Genomic DNA, 19642 nt, shown 5'->3' with positions numbered 1-19642 from the left:
ATTGGTTTCCTAGACCACCTAACTCCAAAAAGACTGAACAGTTTACATAATTTAAAAGGGAGCAAGGTCACCAGAGAAATACCACATAAATAACACCCAAAATCAACAGTGTTTGCCAGGGCCTCCAAACACATCTCAATCCCAGTATGAAGAGATTTCTGTAGCATTTAAAGGATGGGAAGCATGCATCTTGAGGAAATTGCTTTTCTGAAGTACAGAGACCATGCTTCCTCAATCCTGCAAATTATAACATTTAATGAAAGATCCTTGGACCATGCCAACTGCCCAATCATACCACATAGGCAGAAATAGTTGAAGAATTCAGAATAAAACTGCTGGCTCACAATTTTATGACATAATCAAGCTCAGGTTATTCTCAACTTCTTAGATAAACATGATTTGCAGCATATATTTTTCTAGATGATCTTGCATATGCACATTAGCATTTGTGTAATTCTAAGAATTAGGCATAAGTTAAAATATATGAAATAATTATTAGAGGAAGCATTATATAATACATATTTTGGAACTAATTCTTTACTTTCATGTCAAATTAGATGAAATGTCATATTTAAATATTTACTTCCTGTAAAAATACCAACTATATCAATTTTTTCTTGAATTTGTTCACTAGGAACAAAATGCTATTGTTTCTTAGTAATCAAAAAAGGTATAAGACAGATTTAAAGATCATCAATTGATTTCAAGACAATAAAATGCTTCATTCAAACTTCATTGCTATATTATGAGATTTCCAATGCATTCAGGTAGTTTTTATTACAAGACAATGTTTTGGACTGAATTGAACAGATACAGTATATCTGGGGGGTAATTAGGAATATCACTTCTTATAGAATACACTATAAAACTGGTGTAAAAGTCAATAACAATTACTTAAATACAATGAAAAATGTCAAATTCTTCCTTGGAGATTTATTTTTATACCTCATTTACTACTTTTTTTACAGACCATTTAATTCAGATGCTCAAGACATTACATTCTCATTGAGTAATTGGGATTGACTCTAGCAGTTCTTAACTAGCAGGAAACTAAATACATGCCGACATTACATTTGCTAGCTGTACAACTGTTAAATAGATGAATCAAAGCTGATACATTATTCCCTAATTAACCTTAAATATTTCCTGATATTATTATACATGCAGTATGGCAAGTTATAATTATACTGAGTAGAGCTGAATGAATAAGTTTTTGTCAGGAAGTTAGCAAGTTTTTTGTTAATGGTTCTAATCTTCTAATGGAATATAACTGCTTTATAGCAAAGATTGTAATTTGGCTCCTACTCATATATGAACCAGGTGGAGGGTATATAACCAGTTCCCCACTGGCATGCTAAAGGGCTAAGCAAGTTTCTCCACTGCTCAGACAACTTCTTCCATGATCCAGACTACTCTAAGCACCATGTCAAATGGTGGGCAATATTTTAATTAAAAGTCTCAGAAAGTTCTATAAATTGTTCCTCTACAGAACTCAGTGGCACAAAATATTTTGTTCAAACGATCACTTACCTAACTTGGCAATTGACTGTCTTAGTGAATGTTTACTTTGAGAAAATTATTTGGTTACTAAAACATGACATCGTTTGCCTTGTGTTTTAAACCAAACTCTCTGAACGAATCAACGTGAGAAGTGTTTTCAGTCAACTTATTTTCAGCACTGAGTTGTTCACTGTTGAGATAAATGCAAGACAGCGTGGTGGTGTTTCTGGTAAGTTGATTTTCACCCATTTCTAATGTAGGATATTTCTTTTTGGGCTGAATTTTGTGCTTTCTTCTGACACTATGATCAAGGGAAGCATAGCACATTTGGCGTTCAGCTATCTGCTACAAAAAAGAAACAATTCATATTGATCATGTTATTTCATTTACTATTATGGCAAACAGCTAACAGTAAAAGTAACAAGTCAGTTGTATGATACACCTAAATGAAATGATATAAATTTGTGTTTGGTAACTGCTTGGAAACAGGACTTTTTCCTTAGCCGGTTTCCTACCTTATTATCAATTCATCATTTTTACCTTGGAATATTGCCTTTTCTACCTCCACTGATCCATTCTTGAATCCATTGGAATAGGATCATAAAATGTAATATTGGTTTCTCTTTCTCAATTTGAATTGCTTATCTAAATACTTCTTGCTGATACATTTTTATTGCAATCTTTGGAATTTTAGTGAATTTCATTAAACCTGATAAGCTTTTAGGAATGACATTGAGCTTCCTGCAAATCAAGAACTCCACTATAGGACTCTTGATTTCCTGTTAAACCCAAAAGATTAAGATTTGTCATTATCCCCAGTCATCTTTGAGTCATATTATATAAGAAAAGTCTATTCATTACTAGGTCATTTCCCCTATTTTACTCTCTATTTGGATGAACTGGTTCAGTATCTTGATTTCACACAATTCTACTTCACTTGGTGGTGTCCTACTTTATCCCCACTCACACAAACCACTGGAGGGCTCTTATCTGGGTTAATAAACTGCCTTTGTAGCATCTTTGTAAATGAGTTATTGCAGCAGTGTTGCTCTGTTATGAGATAGCCAGATAAGTCAGAGATTATTCCATTAAGGTTCTGGTAATGTCAGTAATTCCTCAGCACAATTATCATTAACCAAATTTGCAAGGCAACCACATAGTTGCACACTTAATTTTTATTAGGTTAGAGTTATGGCAGAATATGAAGCAGAATTTGGCAGAGTGATTCTCCAATATCCTGAAAATGATCGTCTGCCTAGTAGACAGCTACTTATTTGTGTGAAATCACAGATTCTACCAATATCTGTAACATTTGAATGCTAATCTATGATTCACACACTTATATTTTCCAACTTGGAGATTAATGTGTTGATCTTAAGAATTGAGCAGCAAATAGGAGCCATGTTCAAGCATATTTAGGCATATCTCCTATCAAATTCAGGAGGGTTCCAAATGAATCTTGTTAATGCACAATCCAATTCACAGACCCTTTGTTAATCGTAATTAACTAGGTTATCTTACACCAAATCGTATTATTACGTGGAATGTGTACTTGCAGCAGCACAGTGGGATAATTTTGCCAACTTAGACCTTTCTTAGAAAGAGATCTGAATCAAGAAACAGCAGTCCTGAACTGGATGGGGGAGGGAGAAGAGGTTCAGGCTAACTGTAATTTTGAATCTCTTGGGTATGCCTAGTAACCTAGAACTTGGGTCCTCAATCCCTGCCCCCAGCCCATTATTGGGCTGAGCTTCTTCGGAACTGGACCACACAAATGGGAGTGTATATGTGCACACTCAAAGCTTCTCTTGCACGAGTGGTGGCCCACCTTCCACTTGCAAGAAACTATCCCCCCCCCCCGCCAAACCAGAAAGGTTGGGGACCGCTGGCCTAGAAAATTATAGCTTTTGTTTGGCAAGGTTCTATGTATTAGGTGTAAGCAAATAAAGGATCGGACTCAATGAGATTTCACTGTCTCATCTCTGAGCTTGGGCTTAACATTACATCTATCTTGACCACTGTATCTACATGTTAATTTACCTGCAATATCTTGGAACTCTTGACTCCATAATTTTGTTATGGAGTAATAAGTCAAATTAAAATAATAAATGGGCATAAATAAATAAAGAAGATGTATATATATTCCAGGGCTGAAATTAAACATTAAATTGGCCATATCTGATAAAGAAGATTTATATATATTCCAGGGCTGAAATTAAACATTAAATTGGCCAAGATTTTGCAAGGGGAATCCTGTATTTTAGGGCAGCTAAGATCTAGATAGATCATTCAGCACCATAAAAAAAGGTTCTGAAAAAAAACCTGTTACAAATTAAAGAACATTTACATAAAGAAGCATGTACAAACCTGTACATCAGTGGTGGATCTGGGAGAATGGACATTCATTTTCTCATAGCAACTTTCATCTGAAAATAATTTTTGAAATAGGATGTTTTAAAATAGTTACTCTATATTATTATCAATCATAAAGTTCTGCACTAAGCTTGTTATTTTTCAATACCATGCAGCGTAGCAGCTATAACTATACTGTGCTGGTAAATACCTGACATATTTCACTTCCTCTAAATTAAGGAAGGGCTTTTGGAGGGCTCAGTATAGTACTCTGCATCCACTTTCTTGCTGGGTAGATATTTAAACTTAACTGAAGAAGCTTCTTGGATGAGAAGCGAAATGTTTTCAAGGAAAAAACAAAGGAAGTCCAATTGCCTTTTGGAAAAGCATCTTTGTAACAGCCATGACCTAAATGACTGAGAATCTCCATAGACGTAGAAATTTTAAAAAGTTATTTGAATGGACTTGTCCACAGAGTTCAAGAGAAATCAAAACCATAACTCAAGCATGATTATATGGTAATTAGAAGAATTTACTTATTCTAGTTCCTTGCAACAATATTCCAGATAAGCAAATCTTTAGTATACAAAAGTTTTTATCTTCTGATTGTCATAACAACATCACTAATATTGTGGCCAAATTTTCAATGGCAACAGTTAACACAAATAATTCAAATAATCAGCAATGATTACCATATATTTAATTGTTTTTATATTCATTTATATGGACTATTGATCACAATAAAAACAAATATAAAAAGTCTATAGATTCCTATTAAAATGCCAGATATTTGAGATGTAAAAATATCAGACCAAAATAAATCACTTGGGGAATTTTTTGCATCTTTAATATAACATATAAGCTGTATGCTTCAATTAAAAACAAACGGAGATCTTTCTTTGAGGCAGGATAACAATAAAAAGCTTACAATAATGTGGTTACATAAGTGTACCCACCCTCATAAATAGTGATGTGGCTGTGTTCAGAATTAACTAATCACTTTCAAACAGATATTATAAAAGTCGATACACACTTGCCATTAAATAAAGTGACTCTGATCAAGCCCATATAAAGTTCAGCTATTCTAGTAGGATTTTTCTGATATTTACTAGTTACTTCTTTCAGCAAAAACCATGATCTGCAAAGAACTTACAAGCATCAAAGGGATCTCATTGTTGGAAAGTATAAGTTAAGATAAATGTACAAAACCATTTCCAAGGCATTGCTATATCATGGAACACAGTGAAGACAGTCATCAACAAGTGGGAAAATATGGCACAACAGTTATATTATCAAAACAAATTCATCAAAATTGATTTTAAAAAAGAAAACTCATTCAAGAGGCTACCAAGCAGAATTTCTGGCAAGTACTGGTTGTGTATTACGTATGACGACAATCTCCCCTGTTCTTCATATGTCTGGGCTGTGAGGTAGGGTGGCAAGATAGCAGCTTTTTCTTATAAAGAAGAGCATCCAAATCTGGCTACATTTTGCAAAAAAACTATATCAAGTCTGACAAAAGCATGGGGATAAATATGTTATGGTCTGATGAGACCAAGGTTGACCTTTTTGCCCATAATTCCAATAAATATGTTTAACGAGTATACTTTTTATAGCTACTGTATGTATCGATATATAGAAATTAAAAATATTAAAACATTTTAAAAAGATATAAACATTTGTTACCAACTTTTTTGTTGTACTAAGGATGGGTAATTTCCAAATATCCTCCAAACCTTAGTATATTTTATCTATTATATTATAATATAATGTAATGCAATGCAATGTAATGTAATATATACTCATATATATAAATATTAGACACAAATATAAAATATAAAAGCATATAAACTATATACTAGAGAGAGAGAGAGAGAGATACAGACTACAGACTATAGACTACAGACTATAGATAGTCTTCCAGAAGGGAAGGAAAGAAAAAAGAGAAAATGCCTACAAGGATTAATTCAAGTTAGCTGTATGAACCTATATGCAATAAATGGATAACTTTATGTATAGCTTACTTAGCATCTCCTGATGGTAGGGATTAAGGTTATCATAAACTGGATAAGCTTCTGCATGAAATTCCTCATTGCTGTAAAAGAGTACAAGAGAGTTTTAAAACAAACTTAATGTGGACACATTGTATTAATTAGTATTGCATAATTTGTTTAGAAAATATAATTTATATGACTAGGTGATTTATTTGAGTTTAGCTAACAAAGAAACATAATAAATATCCAGATTTCCATTTATAGAAACAGATTTCTGATGTTCACCATAGAAGATGCTAACATGGTTTCTTCTGATTTCTCCTCTTCTATTTCTAGCAGTCCCCTGAAAATATAATCAGTGTGTTTGTGGAAATCCACTGATGCAACTTGGAAGATATTATGGGGACTATAGGAATCATGGAGTATGAAACAGCCATGAAAATTGTTTCTTTCCACTTATAAATAATTGACTTCAAGGACATTTACAGCAGACAATCACAGCCTTTTTGGCCCATTCAGAATAATTGAATTTTTCAGACTGTGTTATGGTCATGATCACAAATGGCTGCCATAATAAAAGTACCCATAAAAAAACCTTTGCCAATGGCTGCTACCATTTTTTTTTATTATTATTTTCAGAAAATTTCTAGGGTATACACAGTTTGCAGTATATTCTTGGAAGTAACAAGCTGCATGAATCTGATACTTTATTTCCAGAATACTGAATATTATTATCGATTCTAGAAAATTAAGCTCCCATTTTAAATAATGTAAAAATAATTTGGAGCTGAAGTGTTTCCAAAATGTATCAGTTGGAAGCCACGTCAAAATGTATCACTTGGAAGCCACATATATTACACTGGGATCTAGAATACACTGAATAAAGGTCTTTCCATGTGAGCACACCACCTCAAAAAAGGAAGACTTTTGCCATACCTTGGATTACATTCATTATAATCTTCACAAATTTCCCCTGGAAAACATTTTGAAGAAATCAGCAAAATTTAAAAAACAGGTTTGTTTGGCATTTCAATATAACATATTTTTGAAGATGTGATATTTCTTTATAAAGATATTCCAAAGATAAGATGGAATGCTCTCTGCATTTTTTTTCCTACCATGCGATTCTAACTGCTATGTTTCCTTGGTTTTGCTACCTCCCTGGTACAACTTAGTGCTATCTTGGCCTCTAATGCCTATTTTCTTTCTGGTCTCCCTTCTGCCAGAATTGCCCTGTGCCCTTGTTTCCATCTTCACTTTTCTTCCTCTTTCTACTTTGATAAACTCACAAAGCAGTCTACATACAATAAATAGCAAAGAACCTGTTATAGCCAGTATTTACACTGCATGTACTATACAGCATATAGACTGCTTTATAAGTTTGGATAGAGCAATGTTCCAGGTCTAAAATGTTTCTATATACTTTATTTATTGAAAAGCCTAGAGCGCTTTTCAATAAATAAAGATATCAGCAATATTGTACTATATGCAGATTGTATATTTTTTCCCTTTTCAGCAAGTCTTTGAGAAATGTACTAATGTGGCAAGAATGCTGATTGCATATACCGTATGTTGATTTAGGACATAGAAATAAAAAGAATAGGCTTGAATCATGCAACCTTCACTGCAAATATGGAGTTGAAGGTTAGTTGCTAATGTTGGTAAGAGTGCATGTGTAAAAATAAATGGAATGCTACTGAGCAAAAAGGAAGACAGGATAAGTAATATCTCCTTTAGTATTTAATGCACCTATAGAAAAATATACAACACTGCTTGCAGAAATGTATTGCTGAGAATGGGAATGTAAGTGACATTCTGATGCAAAATAATATGTGTTTGCTAAGAATCTAGACTATCTACAACAAAGGTTAGATGGTTTGACGCAACAAATAGTATGCATCTGAACATTTATATACCAAAGACTAAGGTAATTACATTTTATAGGGGAAATGGAATAAAGGATTGAAAGTGAATAGCAAAAACTAAAAGTAAATAGTTTGATAGGAGACAGACAGACTGACAGAGACAGACAGAGAAAGAAAGATATGAAAAAGCAAAATGCCAATGAATGACACATTATATACCAAGCAGGATGTAAAAATGATGAGCAAAGATAGAAATGCATGGGAAAAGGTATTGAATGGTACTGAGTTAGAATTCATTGACCCTTTTTCTTGTCTCCTGCCTTTCATGTCTTTGCTTACGGTTTTGTTATTCCCATTCTGTGCCTTCTATAACAGGCTGTAACAAAAAAAATAGAGTTAAATATATGTATGTGTGTATGTAGTATTGCTTTGCGGCATTCCACAAATGTTCTGCAGTTTTGGTGGATCCTTTTTAAAAATAATAGCATTAGGCTGGAGACATCAAAATCTGGGCTATTTGTGTTTTCTGGCTGAGAGTGGTGGTAGTGGTGTTGGCAGTGACTATAGAAATGCATTTTTGGCTCATATGGTACCTTAAGGCATTTGCATCGAGTAATATGAATTCAGGAGCTTGTACAATAACTAGAAACAGCTGTAAAGAAGAAGCTTCAACAGCCATCGTGCTATAATAGTCATTTACTAAGGGAAGATTAAACTTGGCAAGTTTCTTCTTGTTAAACCACAACTTAAAGTATCTTATAATTATAAATATATGAGAGCTGAGATTATTTTTAATGTGGCCTTAGCAAAAATTAGAACTACCTTTACTGAGATCAGATAAATAATTACTCTTTTTATTCCATTGCAGATGAAAGTAAAACCTCACTTCCTGCTATTTCTGTAATTTACAACTTACATTATTCTACATCTTTTCCTTCAGCTTTCCTTACCTTTTTGTTTTTTGTTTTTCAAGAAGTATGAAATATTTTTCAGTAAAGAAATTATCATAATTACAGTTACAAAAGAAAGAGGTATCCAGCAAATGGTACACTGATTAGCCTCCATTCCTGTAATAAGAGAACAAATATAAACAAAAATAAGAATTTTGTTCATTTAAATTTTTCAATTTGGCATACATTTGATATGCTGGAATTTATATCCATTTGTGAATTTCACAAACACAAACATTACTTTTTTTCTTTGAAAAGATCTTTGGATATGGGTATATATATATATATATATATATATATATATATATATATATATATATATATATATATGTGTCTTTGGTTGTTCGGGTTTTCTCCCGCGTAAAATTGGAAGTGTCTTGGCGACGTTTCGATGAAGTCCCATTCGTCATCTTCAGGCTGGTGTTTTCAGCTTCATGCTTCGTGCTGCTCGAAGCACGAAGCTGAAAACACCAGCCTGAAGATGACGAATGGGACTTCGTCGAAACGTCACCAAGACACTTCCAATTTTACGCGGGAGAAAACCCGAACAACCAAAGACTTATATACAAAAACACCCGCGAAAACCTCAGAAAGCATATATATATATATATATTATATATATATATATATATATATATAATATATATATATATATGTAGGTCTTTGGTTGTTCGGTTTTCTCCCACGTAAAATTGGAAGTGTCTTGGCGACGTTTCGACGAAGTCCCATTCAAGATTTTGGGCTGCCCTGCCATTCCTTGGCTTCGCGTTCGTGGTCGTGCTTCCTCTTCATGGAGGGGGTCAGTTTGCTTCATGTATGGATTGGGGGGGTTTAAAGTGGCTAATGATGCAGCTGTGGTCTGGCTTCTGGTTTGTGGTCGTGCCTCATCATCGGTGTGGCTTTGGGTTTGTTTTTTGCGTGGATGTGTGGTGGTGACATCCTGTGTGGTTTTTGTGAGTGTGGGTCTGGTATCATTTTTTGTGTTAGGGAGTCGTTTGTCAATGAGGGCGGGTTTCCAAATGGCTGGTAGGCGGGAGGTATCATCTCGCTTGTTCATGCTGTGTGGGCGTTTTTCTATCTCGATGGCTTCTCTGATTATTCTGTTATTAAAATGTTCACTTTTGGCAATGGTTCTGGTATTTTTAAAGTCAATTTCATGTCCTGTGGCTTTAAGGTGTTGGACCAGGGAAGATGTTGGTTCCTCTTTTTTGACTGAGTTCTTATGTTCTTCAATGCGTGCACTTATTCTTCTGTTGGTTTGTCCGATGTATGTGGTGGGACAAGTGGTGCATGGGATTTCGTATACTCCTTGATTTTCTAATTCAATTTTATCTTTGGGGTTTCTAAGGATGGTGGATATTTTTCTGTTTGTGCAGAATGCTGTTTTGATGTTGTGTTTATGGAGGATCTTACTGATTCTGTCTGTGATGCCTTTTATGTATGGGAGGATGGCTTTGCCGTTTTCTTGTTCTTTGTCTTGGATTTTAGTGGGGGTTTCTTTTTGGATTAGGTTTGTAATCTTATTTCTATGGAATCCATTGGATGTTAGTACATTGGTGAGAGTGTGTAGTTCGGGTTTTAGGTGTTGTTCGTCAGCTAAGCGTTTTGTTCTGGAGATGAGTGTCTTGGCTACAGAGTTGATCTGTGCTGGGTGGTGGTGTGAGAGAGCGTGCAGATAGCGGTTTGTGTGTGTTTTCTTCTGGTAGATGGTGTGTCCTAGGGAGCCATTGGATTTCTTGTAGACTAAGACATCCAGGAAGGGAAGTTGGTTGTTAGCTTCTGTTTCCATGGTGAACTGTATTTTGGGGTGTAGGCTGTTGAGGTGTGTGAGGAAGTTGTCCAGTTTTTCTTTCCCATGTGGCCAGATTATGAAGGTGTCGTCTACGTATCTGAGCCAGAGTTTGGGTTTGTGATCCGATTTTTCTAGAGCTTGGGTTTCAAAGTGTTCCATGTAGAGGTTGGCAATGACAGGTGAGAGGGGTGATCCCATGGGTGCTCCTTCTGTTTGTTTGTATTTTTGTCCATTGTAGATGAAGTATGTGTTGGATAGGCAGTGGTTGGTCAGATCTAAGATGTGTTTGGGGGGGTTATATTTGTTTTGGATAGCTGTCAAGGCTTCTTTGATAGGTACTTGGGTGAAGAGGGATATGACATCGAAGCTCACTAGTAGGTCTCTGGGCTGTAAGTTTTGTTTCTTTATGATCTCTATAAACTGGAATGAGTTTTTTACGTGTGAGGTGATGGATTCTGCATAGGGCTGTAGTTGTTTGGCGAGAAATTTGGCTAGGTTTTGTAGAGGTGAGCCTATGGAGCTGACTATAGGTCTGAGTGGGGTTCCTTCCTTGTGTATCTTGGGGAGACCATAGAGTTTGGGGCATCTGGATGATTTCTCTCTGGGAATGATTCTTTGCTGGATCTCTTCGCTAATGGGGGAGGCTTTTATTTTGGATCTGGTGGTTTTTTCCAGGTAGGTGGTGGGATCTGTATTTAGGGGTTTGTATGTGGAGTCTTGGAGTAGGTTGGTTAATTTGGTTTGGTAGTCAGATGTGTTCATAACCACCGTGGCGTTGCCCTTGTCTGCTGGTAGGATTATTATGCTGGTGTCTTCTTTAAGGTTACGTAGTGCTGTCTGTTCCTCTTTGGGTAAGTTGCTTTTGGGTGGCTTGCTGGTGCAGAGGATGTTGGTGATTTCGAGTCTGATTCTGTTGGCGTCGTCGGGGTTGATTTTAGTCAGGCTGGTTCAACTCCACATATAATGGTTTCAGTGGGGATGTGTTTGGGAGCGACTGCAAAGTTGAATCTTTGGAAAGGACATTGGTTTCGGCTTTGGTGAGGATCCTATCTGAGATGTTATGCACTGTTTGTTTCATGTGTGGCTGTGAGGGAGGAGGGGTTTGTTTCTGGTGTTCTTGTAGTCTTCGGAGTTTGTTGGTGTGTGTATCTGTCTTGAGGTGGTCTGTGTTTCGGCTCTCCAGACGGCGAGTTGTTTGGATTTGTCCCAAAGTGCAGGGTGGATCTTGTTGCTGAGTTTGAGGTGGAGTGTGAGGAGATCTTTGTTAATTCGGTCTAGGAGGAATCTTTTTGTGTGAAGTTCATTTCTGATTAGGGCCAATTCTGTTCTTTCAGGATCCGTTTGGTGGCTGCAGAGTTGGAGGAGTGGAATTTCAGTTGGAAACATGTGGGGATTAGATTTTGATCTCGGCAGTTGCGTAGGAATGCGAGGTCGCATAAAATGAAGAGCTCTTTGGACTTCAAGTTTTTCATAGGTCCTGGTCAGAGATGGATTTCCTCCCCGTAGAGGTTCAATATTTGTTTTCTGAGTTTTCGTGGGTATTTGTATGTAGGTCTTTGGTTGTTCGGGTTTCTCCCACGTAAAAATGGAAGTGTCTTGGCGACGTTTCGACGAAGTCCCATTCGTCATCTTCAGGCTGGTGCTTTCAGCTTCGTGCCTCGAGCAGCAGTGTGTGGTCTTGGCTGTTTCTTCCTTTTAACTGCCAGTGGAGGTATGAACTGATTGGGTGGGAGCTTGGCTGTGTTCTGATTGGGTGGAGGTGTGTTCTGATTGGTTAGGGGCTTGGCTGTGCTCTGATTGGCTGGGGGGTTGGCTGTGTTCTGATTGGCTGGGGGGTTGGCTGTGCTCTGATTGGCTGGGGGAGTGTTCTGTTTGGTTGTGCTCAGGTTAGTCTGAGTTGCAGAGGGATTCAAGTTCGGGTTTTAGGTGTTGTTCTACCTGGAAAAAACCACCAGATCCAAAATAAAAGCCTCCCCCATTAGCGAAGAGATCCAGCAAAGAATCATTCCCAGAGAGAAATCATCCTTCCTGGATGTCTTAGTCTACAAGAAATCCAATGGCTCCCTAGGACACACCATCTACCAGAAGAAAACACACACAAACCGCTATCTGCACGCTCTCTCACACCACCACCCAGCACAGATCAACTCTGTAGCCAAGACACTCATCTCCAGAACAAAACGCTTAGCTGACGAACAACACCTAAAAACCGAACTACACACTCTCACCAATGTACTAACATCCAATGGATTCCAAAGAAATAAGATTACAAACCTAATCCAAAAAGAAACCCCCACTAAAATCCAAGACGAAGAACAAGAAAACGGCAAAGCCCTCCTCCCATACATAAAAGGCACCACAGACAGAATCAGTAAGATCCTCCATAAACACAACATCAAAACAGCATTCTGCACAAACAGAAAAATATCCACCATCCTTAGAAACCCCAAAGATAAAATTGAATTAGAAAATCAAGGAGTATACGAAATCCCATGCACCACTTGTCCCACCACATACATCGGACAAACCAACAGAAGAATAAGTGCACGCATTGAAGAACATAAGAACTCAGTCAAAAAAGAGGAACCAACATCTTCCCTGGTCCAACACCTTAAAGCCACAGGACATGAAATTGACTTTAAAAATACCAGAACCATTGCCAAAAGTGAACATTTTAATAACAGAATAATCAGAGAAGCCATCGAGATAGAAAAACGCCCACACAGCATGAACAAGCGAGATGATACCTCCCGCCTACCAGCCATTTGGAAACCCGCCCTCATTGACAAACGACTCCCTAACACAAAAAATGATACCAGACCCACACTCACAAAAACCACACAGGATGTCACCACCAAACATCCACGCAAAAAACAAACCCAAAGCCACACTGACTATGAGGCACGACCACAAACCAGAAGCCAGACCACAGCTGCATCATTAGCCACTTTAAACCCCCCCAATCCATACATGAAGCAAACTGACACCCTCCATGAAGAGGAAGCACGACCACGAACGCGAAGCCAAGGAATGGCAGGGCAGCCCAAAATCTTGAATCCCTCTGCAACTCAGACTAACCTGAGCACAACCAAACAGAACACTCCCCCAGCCAATCAGAGCACAGCCAACCCCCCAGCCAATCAGAGCACAGCCAAGCCCCTAACCAATCAGAACACACCTCCACCCAATCAGAACACAGCCAAGCTCCCACCCAATCAGTTCATACCTCCACTGGCAGTTAAAAGGAAGAAACAGCCAAGACCACACACTGCTGCTCGAGGCACGAAGCTGAAAGCACCAGCCTGAAGATGACGAATGGGACTTCGTCGAAACGTCGCCAAGACACTTCCAATTTTACGTGGGAGAAAACCCGAACAACCAAAGACCTACATACAAATACCCGCGAAAACCTCAGAAAACATATATATATATATATATGTGTGTGTGTGTGTGTGTGTGTGTGTGTGTGTGAAATATATTCAATTTTGAATTAATTGTATCTGTATGTTCCCATTTAAAATGTATAATTTTATTTGCTCATATATTGAAAAATGGATATCCATTTTTCTCATATTGAGGCATAAAAAGTTAACAATTATTATAGAATTGTTAAAGAAAGCAGAACATTTAAATTCTACTTCAGAAATGTTTTTAAAAATGAGTACATAGGCACATAGGAAATTACAAATCTGTATTAAACTCGATTTTTGTGCTAATTCTGTAAGCTCTATGAAGAATGTGTCAGAAAAGTTGTAATTATTTTTTCCAGAAATTTTGAAACCATTGCATAAATGACAAAACAAGTAAGATATTCTCCACACATGTTAAAGTCAGAAAAATGAAAAATAGCACACTATTTCCTTTATTTTCTGACAAATTTACATGTTTTAAAAAACAGGCAGTTTATGTACTATATATCAGTGAAACCATCTTAATGAAGCTATTTAAAAGTGTCAAATAATAACTTTTGTGTTCTTCAAAAATCTGGTCAGAAATCAAACAGAACAGGTAACATAGACAAACATATGAGAAATTTAGGAAAATATAAAAGACTATTGAGCAAGTCAACATTCAAAACAAAACAGTGAGTTTAATGAAATGTATTCTGGGATTTGTACCACCTGCCTGTGCTGCCACAGTGCTATAAACTCAACCTTCAACAACTATGCTGATTAACTGAAAACACCACAAAGGCACATTTGCAACATTTATTCTGAACTATGGGACAAACATTGTCTACAGATAGGGATTTGTGCCTTGTCCTGCCTCCTCTTTCTCCTGAAGCCAAAGTGTATTAGTGACTTTCAGCCATCATCATTTGCCGCACAGTTGTCAGCCTTTTTCCTTACTGCAAAAACAAATGCAATGAAGAAAGTACAAAGTGGTCAGGAGTATCTGTAATAATGGTCATTGGGTTTCAAAGTGGCAAGCATGGCAGAGAAATCAAAGCTCCTCCCCTTTTAATGTGTGGCACAGCATAGCACGCTTGCAAAAAGGAACAAGCTTTCAATTACTCTGCTGTATTTGTCATTTTGCAGCCAGGGACTTCGCAGAGATATCCCTGACTGACTGGAGCATTTTTTTTTTTTCATTTCTCGCCTGGTTATCTTTACATTACCCCCTTCTCTGCTCTTCAGCAACTTTTGTATTCAATTTTATCCCCGCACAAACCAATGTACTAAATGTACACTTTCTGACATTGCTATAACAGTTATGATAATAACGCAATAGAGGCCATGAGTCACTTTTAACTGCTTTGGCTATGCCATTACTCTGCAGTTGCTGCCAACTTTTCTCCAAAGCCACTTTAGCTGGGCAGCAGGAAAGGTCAAGAATTTGCCTGTGTTATGCCTGCCTCACACATTGCAAAGCACTGACGAGACATTCCAGGGACTGCTTATCTACACATGTGAAAAAGCAAAAAACTTTTGCCTTTGCTAAAAGGGATATTGGCAGTGTTTCAAGCAAGAAGGGGCTCTGGGTTGGAGGCAGAGGCTGTCTACCAGATGTTTTAATGGAAAGTGAGGCAGGTAAGCTAGAGAGGACAAGAAAAAATAGTGAATAAAACTCTTAAATAAGCAAAAATAAGAAAGCGGAGCAAATAAGAAAGAGAGAGAGATGAGAGACCAATGAAGAGGCAAAGAGAACAAAGCAAACAGCAGAATGAGAAAGCTTATAAGACAAAGGCCTCCAAGAAGCAAGAAACACCAAGTGAGAAAGTCAGCATGAAAAACAGACAAGCACAAGAACATTGTAGCAAGAGAAGCTGAGATTAGCAGGACTTTAGTGGTGGCTGTGGTGTCTGATCCACAGAATGAGTGTGGGCTTCCAGCAAAGCAGGAAAACTGTAACCCCACAAATCAGGTTCTGACAGATAACCAAATTAATAGGTTGCTAAATATCAATGCTCACTTCTTATCCCAGCCCTATCCCATAGTATAGACAGTGAGAAGTAGATGTTTTTCCTATTTGCAGGAGATTCACCAATGGTTTTCTTATCCCACACTAAAGCTGCCTTATCATCAAATCAGGTTAACACTTTGATGACAAGAGAAGGCAAACTATACCAGTTTTTGAATTGCTATATTTCTCGGACTGGAAAAATGTTAAAGGCTGGTTTAGAATGCAGTACAAGGTGAGATATACCTATCCCAAAGGTGCTTTTTCAAGAGGCAATTGGACTTCCTTTGTTTTTCTTTGAAGATGTTTCGCTTCTCATTGAAGAAGCATCTTCAGTTCTGAAGAGGTTTTTTTGAATGAGAAGCGAAACATCTTCAAGGAAAAAACAAAGAAAATCCAGTTGCTTCTTGAAAAAACACCTTTGGGACAACCATGACCTGGATGACTCGGAATCTCCATACCTACTGTATGTTGCCTGATTCCCAGCTTGTTTCTGGACACAGTTGAAAAAATAGTTGTTGTTCTTTTGGCCCAGGATATCTTAGTCGTCATTATATCCAATAACAGAATATTTGGGCCATAGAATTCAACGGAAAGACAATTTCTAACTACAGAGTTCCATTGTTATCCTCAGTTGTCAGACAATTTTCCAATGATTGCACATAAACTCTGGATCCCTCAGCCTGAATAAACTAGGCTGAGACTCTATTAATAGGTTCATTTATCTTATTTTCTTAAAGAACTATATTTAAAGCTTCATTTAAGTTGTTGCATTCGCCTGATCTTGATTTAATTATTTGCTCACTTTGTTGTATTTCATTTATTGCAAGTGATCCTTTATTTGATGAATTTTAACTGTTTGAAAATTAATCTTAGTGGTACATGAGCACTAGATTGTAATATAAATAAGTTATTACATAAATAAAAATATGATAATCAGTGGCTTGGATCCACCTTGTCTTTGCCTATGCAAAAGATCCATATTTCAATGTTAAGATCTTATTATTCCCACAAACAATATTACAGAACGAATGCAAGAATTTACAACAAGAAATATTGTTTTACCAGGATTATTCCATTGAAACTAATATACTGCAACATTTGCAGTTAGTCATGAATGTACACCTTGTTCCAGGTGGAGGTATGGCTTTAGCTCTCAGATGATACGTCAGCAGCAGTAGATGTTAAAAAGTAGGAGGGCCATGATAAATAAATAAGATAGAGTTAAATTTGATTTATATAATTAAAATAAAGTTAATGCCATTTATATGATTATTTAATTATTCCCTTTCTATTGCACTGAAATCATGATTGAGAGGCAAATTTTTAGAGGGATTCTGATATGTATATCTATGGTTTAGATAATATTTAAGTATCTCTGGCTGAAATCAATAGAATTGATCAAAATGAAATGTAATGCACTTTTTAGAAAAAATACTAAAACAGAATCACTCTACGATAGCATCATATCTATCATTTTGTTTCTATTTTGTAGCTATTCTATTTTTATAAAATATAGAATATATAATACTATCAAAATCTTTGGTAACAATTATCTCATCATTCTCAAATCCTGCTCAGAATGTAACCATAACAACAATTAACACCAATTAGCAAATCTCCAAATATTTTGTTAAGACTACGGTATGAATATGCATGCATTCATCTTTCCCTTTATATCAACTCTAATGTAATCTAATCAGATTTCTCCAACTGTTGCTTTTTGGATGTGCTTGGGTTAATACATCTTGTAAAATTGCTGAAATATTCTTTTTAATTACATATCTATAATTGTCTCTTTCTTTCTGCCATTGGGATATGTAATCTTAGAGCATGCATCTGAAAAAAAGAATATGCAAGAGCAGAATCTTTATTTCCTATCAGTAATTGATTTTATTGCCTACTTCTTGCAGCAATGATCCTAGCTTACAACTCTGTTTTTGCAATGCTATATGAACCTTTTTTTAAAGCAACTACCTCAGTCAGACTTAATCATACACTCAATTGTCATTATATGTGAAACCATCATTTTGTCAAAATATTAATCAAAAGTGTCCAGATTGCAATATAATTTTATATTGGTATTCCACTGTATAGCTACTTTTGTATTGAGAAATTATAAAAAATGAAGTATTGGCTAAAGGAAGATCACCACTAGGATTAAAATCTCTATATCATAAAAGAAGTGGCCATCACACTGAATTGAGCTTAACAGAAGGAAGTACTTCTTGGCATATTAAGAAAATACTGGATGCATTTTTACTGCCTTTACTGTCTATACCATTTTACAAGCAAATCACAGTAGGGAAATCTCAAAGGAACTAAAATAATCACTGAAATTCAAATGAGCACCAGTACTAACTAAATGGAGTAAAAGGTTCTGCATGCTTTAAACAGTTGGCATATGAAAATGACTGGAATAATGATTGATGCCTTATATCCGCTTATCTGGGAATAAATTTAATTGAATTCATTAAGACCTGAGTCAATGTAGACATGCATGGCATTACATCTTAAGGTAAATATATTTATAAGAAAGATCATGTTGGGGATTCGTATCTCCAGGAGTATCAACTGTTTTAATTAAGGGATCACCTATGGTTTATTGTTTTCCCATTCCACACAATATCACTCAAAGGCAAGACAATTTATATTTCAGAATTGTAATTCTGCCTTTGTCTTGGAACAAACAAACATTCTTCTCTGTTTATTTGTGACATAAATAAAGTTCTGGAGCTCCCATCTCCCGGTAAAGGCAAATTCATTATATGATTGAACAACCCTGAACCAGCATAAACACAGATATGGCCTGCTAGAGTAAGTTTTAAAGGATTATCTAAAAGAGAATTAATCAGAATTTAGTTGGGTTTCTAGTTTTCAAAGTATATGTCTCCGAAGCAAACTCAAGTAAAAATTACTGAGCGCTAACATTAGTTCTTCCCAACAAATATTTAATAATAATGTTTCTTTCCACTTATCTAAAGATAAATTAAGATTTATGAATATTATCAAAATGAATAGACATTGAGCTCTTTTGCCTTTGGATTTATAAACTTTTTGAATAGTTTTTTTTTAAAGATACTTGAAATTGATGGTATAAAGGAAACATACTTACTGTTCAGTTTCCTGCTGGTTATAGAAACAAACGGAAACAAAAATAGGTCTCAGTCAGAGACACAAGAACTGACTTTTGTGTGTTCAACACTGAGTTCATCTGGGCATTTAAAATTCAAGTTTAAATCCTACAAACAGGAAATGTGGTAGTCTAGTGGAGCATTCTATAACAGCCATGAATAAACGCTCAATTATTTTTCTTCATTGACTGAATTCTTTTACTGAATTTAGCATTGCAAGTATGAAAGTAAATATCTTTATTCTTCAACTGAGGTTTATTAAATTTTTCATAGAAAATCCAGAGATATATAACATATTGCATATTGACATACAGTTAGCACTTACTAAATATAGAACTTCTAGATCTTTAAAATTCAGTTTCTTTCATTAAAGTACATTATGAATCTTAACATACCTTTCTTTGGGCAGAAATACTGCAAGACAAGTGCTCAAAGATTTGAAGACTTACTGTGATTTCAGTTTTCCCCAATGGCCTGACCTTCAGGGTTATTAGACTTCAGCTCCCATGATCCCCAGCCAGAAAAAAGATTGCAATTGTTTACTGCAGTAATAAATAATAAAAAGAAAATATTGGATAGATAATTTTATAGGTTATGTGACATTTTAGAGTCAAGTCAATAGATTGCAGCAATATAAACTATAAAGACTCCTTTC

At 36.1% G+C, this 19642-nt stretch overlaps 1 protein-coding gene across 2 annotated transcripts; it reads right to left on the bottom strand.

The window, feature by feature from the left end:
- Positions 1–7: 7 nt before the first annotated feature.
- On the bottom strand, positions 8–19068 carry LOC120315880 (T-cell receptor-associated transmembrane adapter 1-like). 2 transcript variants are annotated; one of them, XM_039360883.1, is made up of 6 exons: positions 18969–19068; positions 8662–8778; positions 6783–6819; positions 5877–5947; positions 3868–3926; positions 8–1842 (listed from the first exon to the last, which is right to left on the bottom strand). In XM_039360883.1, exons 2-6 carry the CDS (start codon positions 8774–8776, stop codon positions 1588–1590), a joined length of 537 nt encoding a protein of 178 aa, XP_039216817.1. In that variant the 5' UTR covers positions 8777–8778; positions 18969–19068; the 3' UTR covers positions 8–1587. The 2 variants fall into 2 exon arrangements, with proteins under 2 accessions (XP_039216817.1, XP_039216816.1); XM_039360882.1 differs by having other exon boundaries at positions 14–1845.
- Between the last annotated feature and the right edge of the window lie 574 nt (positions 19069–19642).

This window comes from Crotalus tigris, unplaced genomic scaffold (assembly GCF_016545835.1).
Source record: "Crotalus tigris isolate CLP2741 ecotype Arizona unplaced genomic scaffold, ASM1654583v1 scf7180000019174.36918, whole genome shotgun sequence".
NCBI lineage: Eukaryota > Metazoa > Chordata > Lepidosauria > Squamata > Viperidae > Crotalus > Crotalus tigris.
Note: the sequence above shows the minus strand (reverse complement) of the source record. Positions and strands in the feature narration are given on the sequence as shown.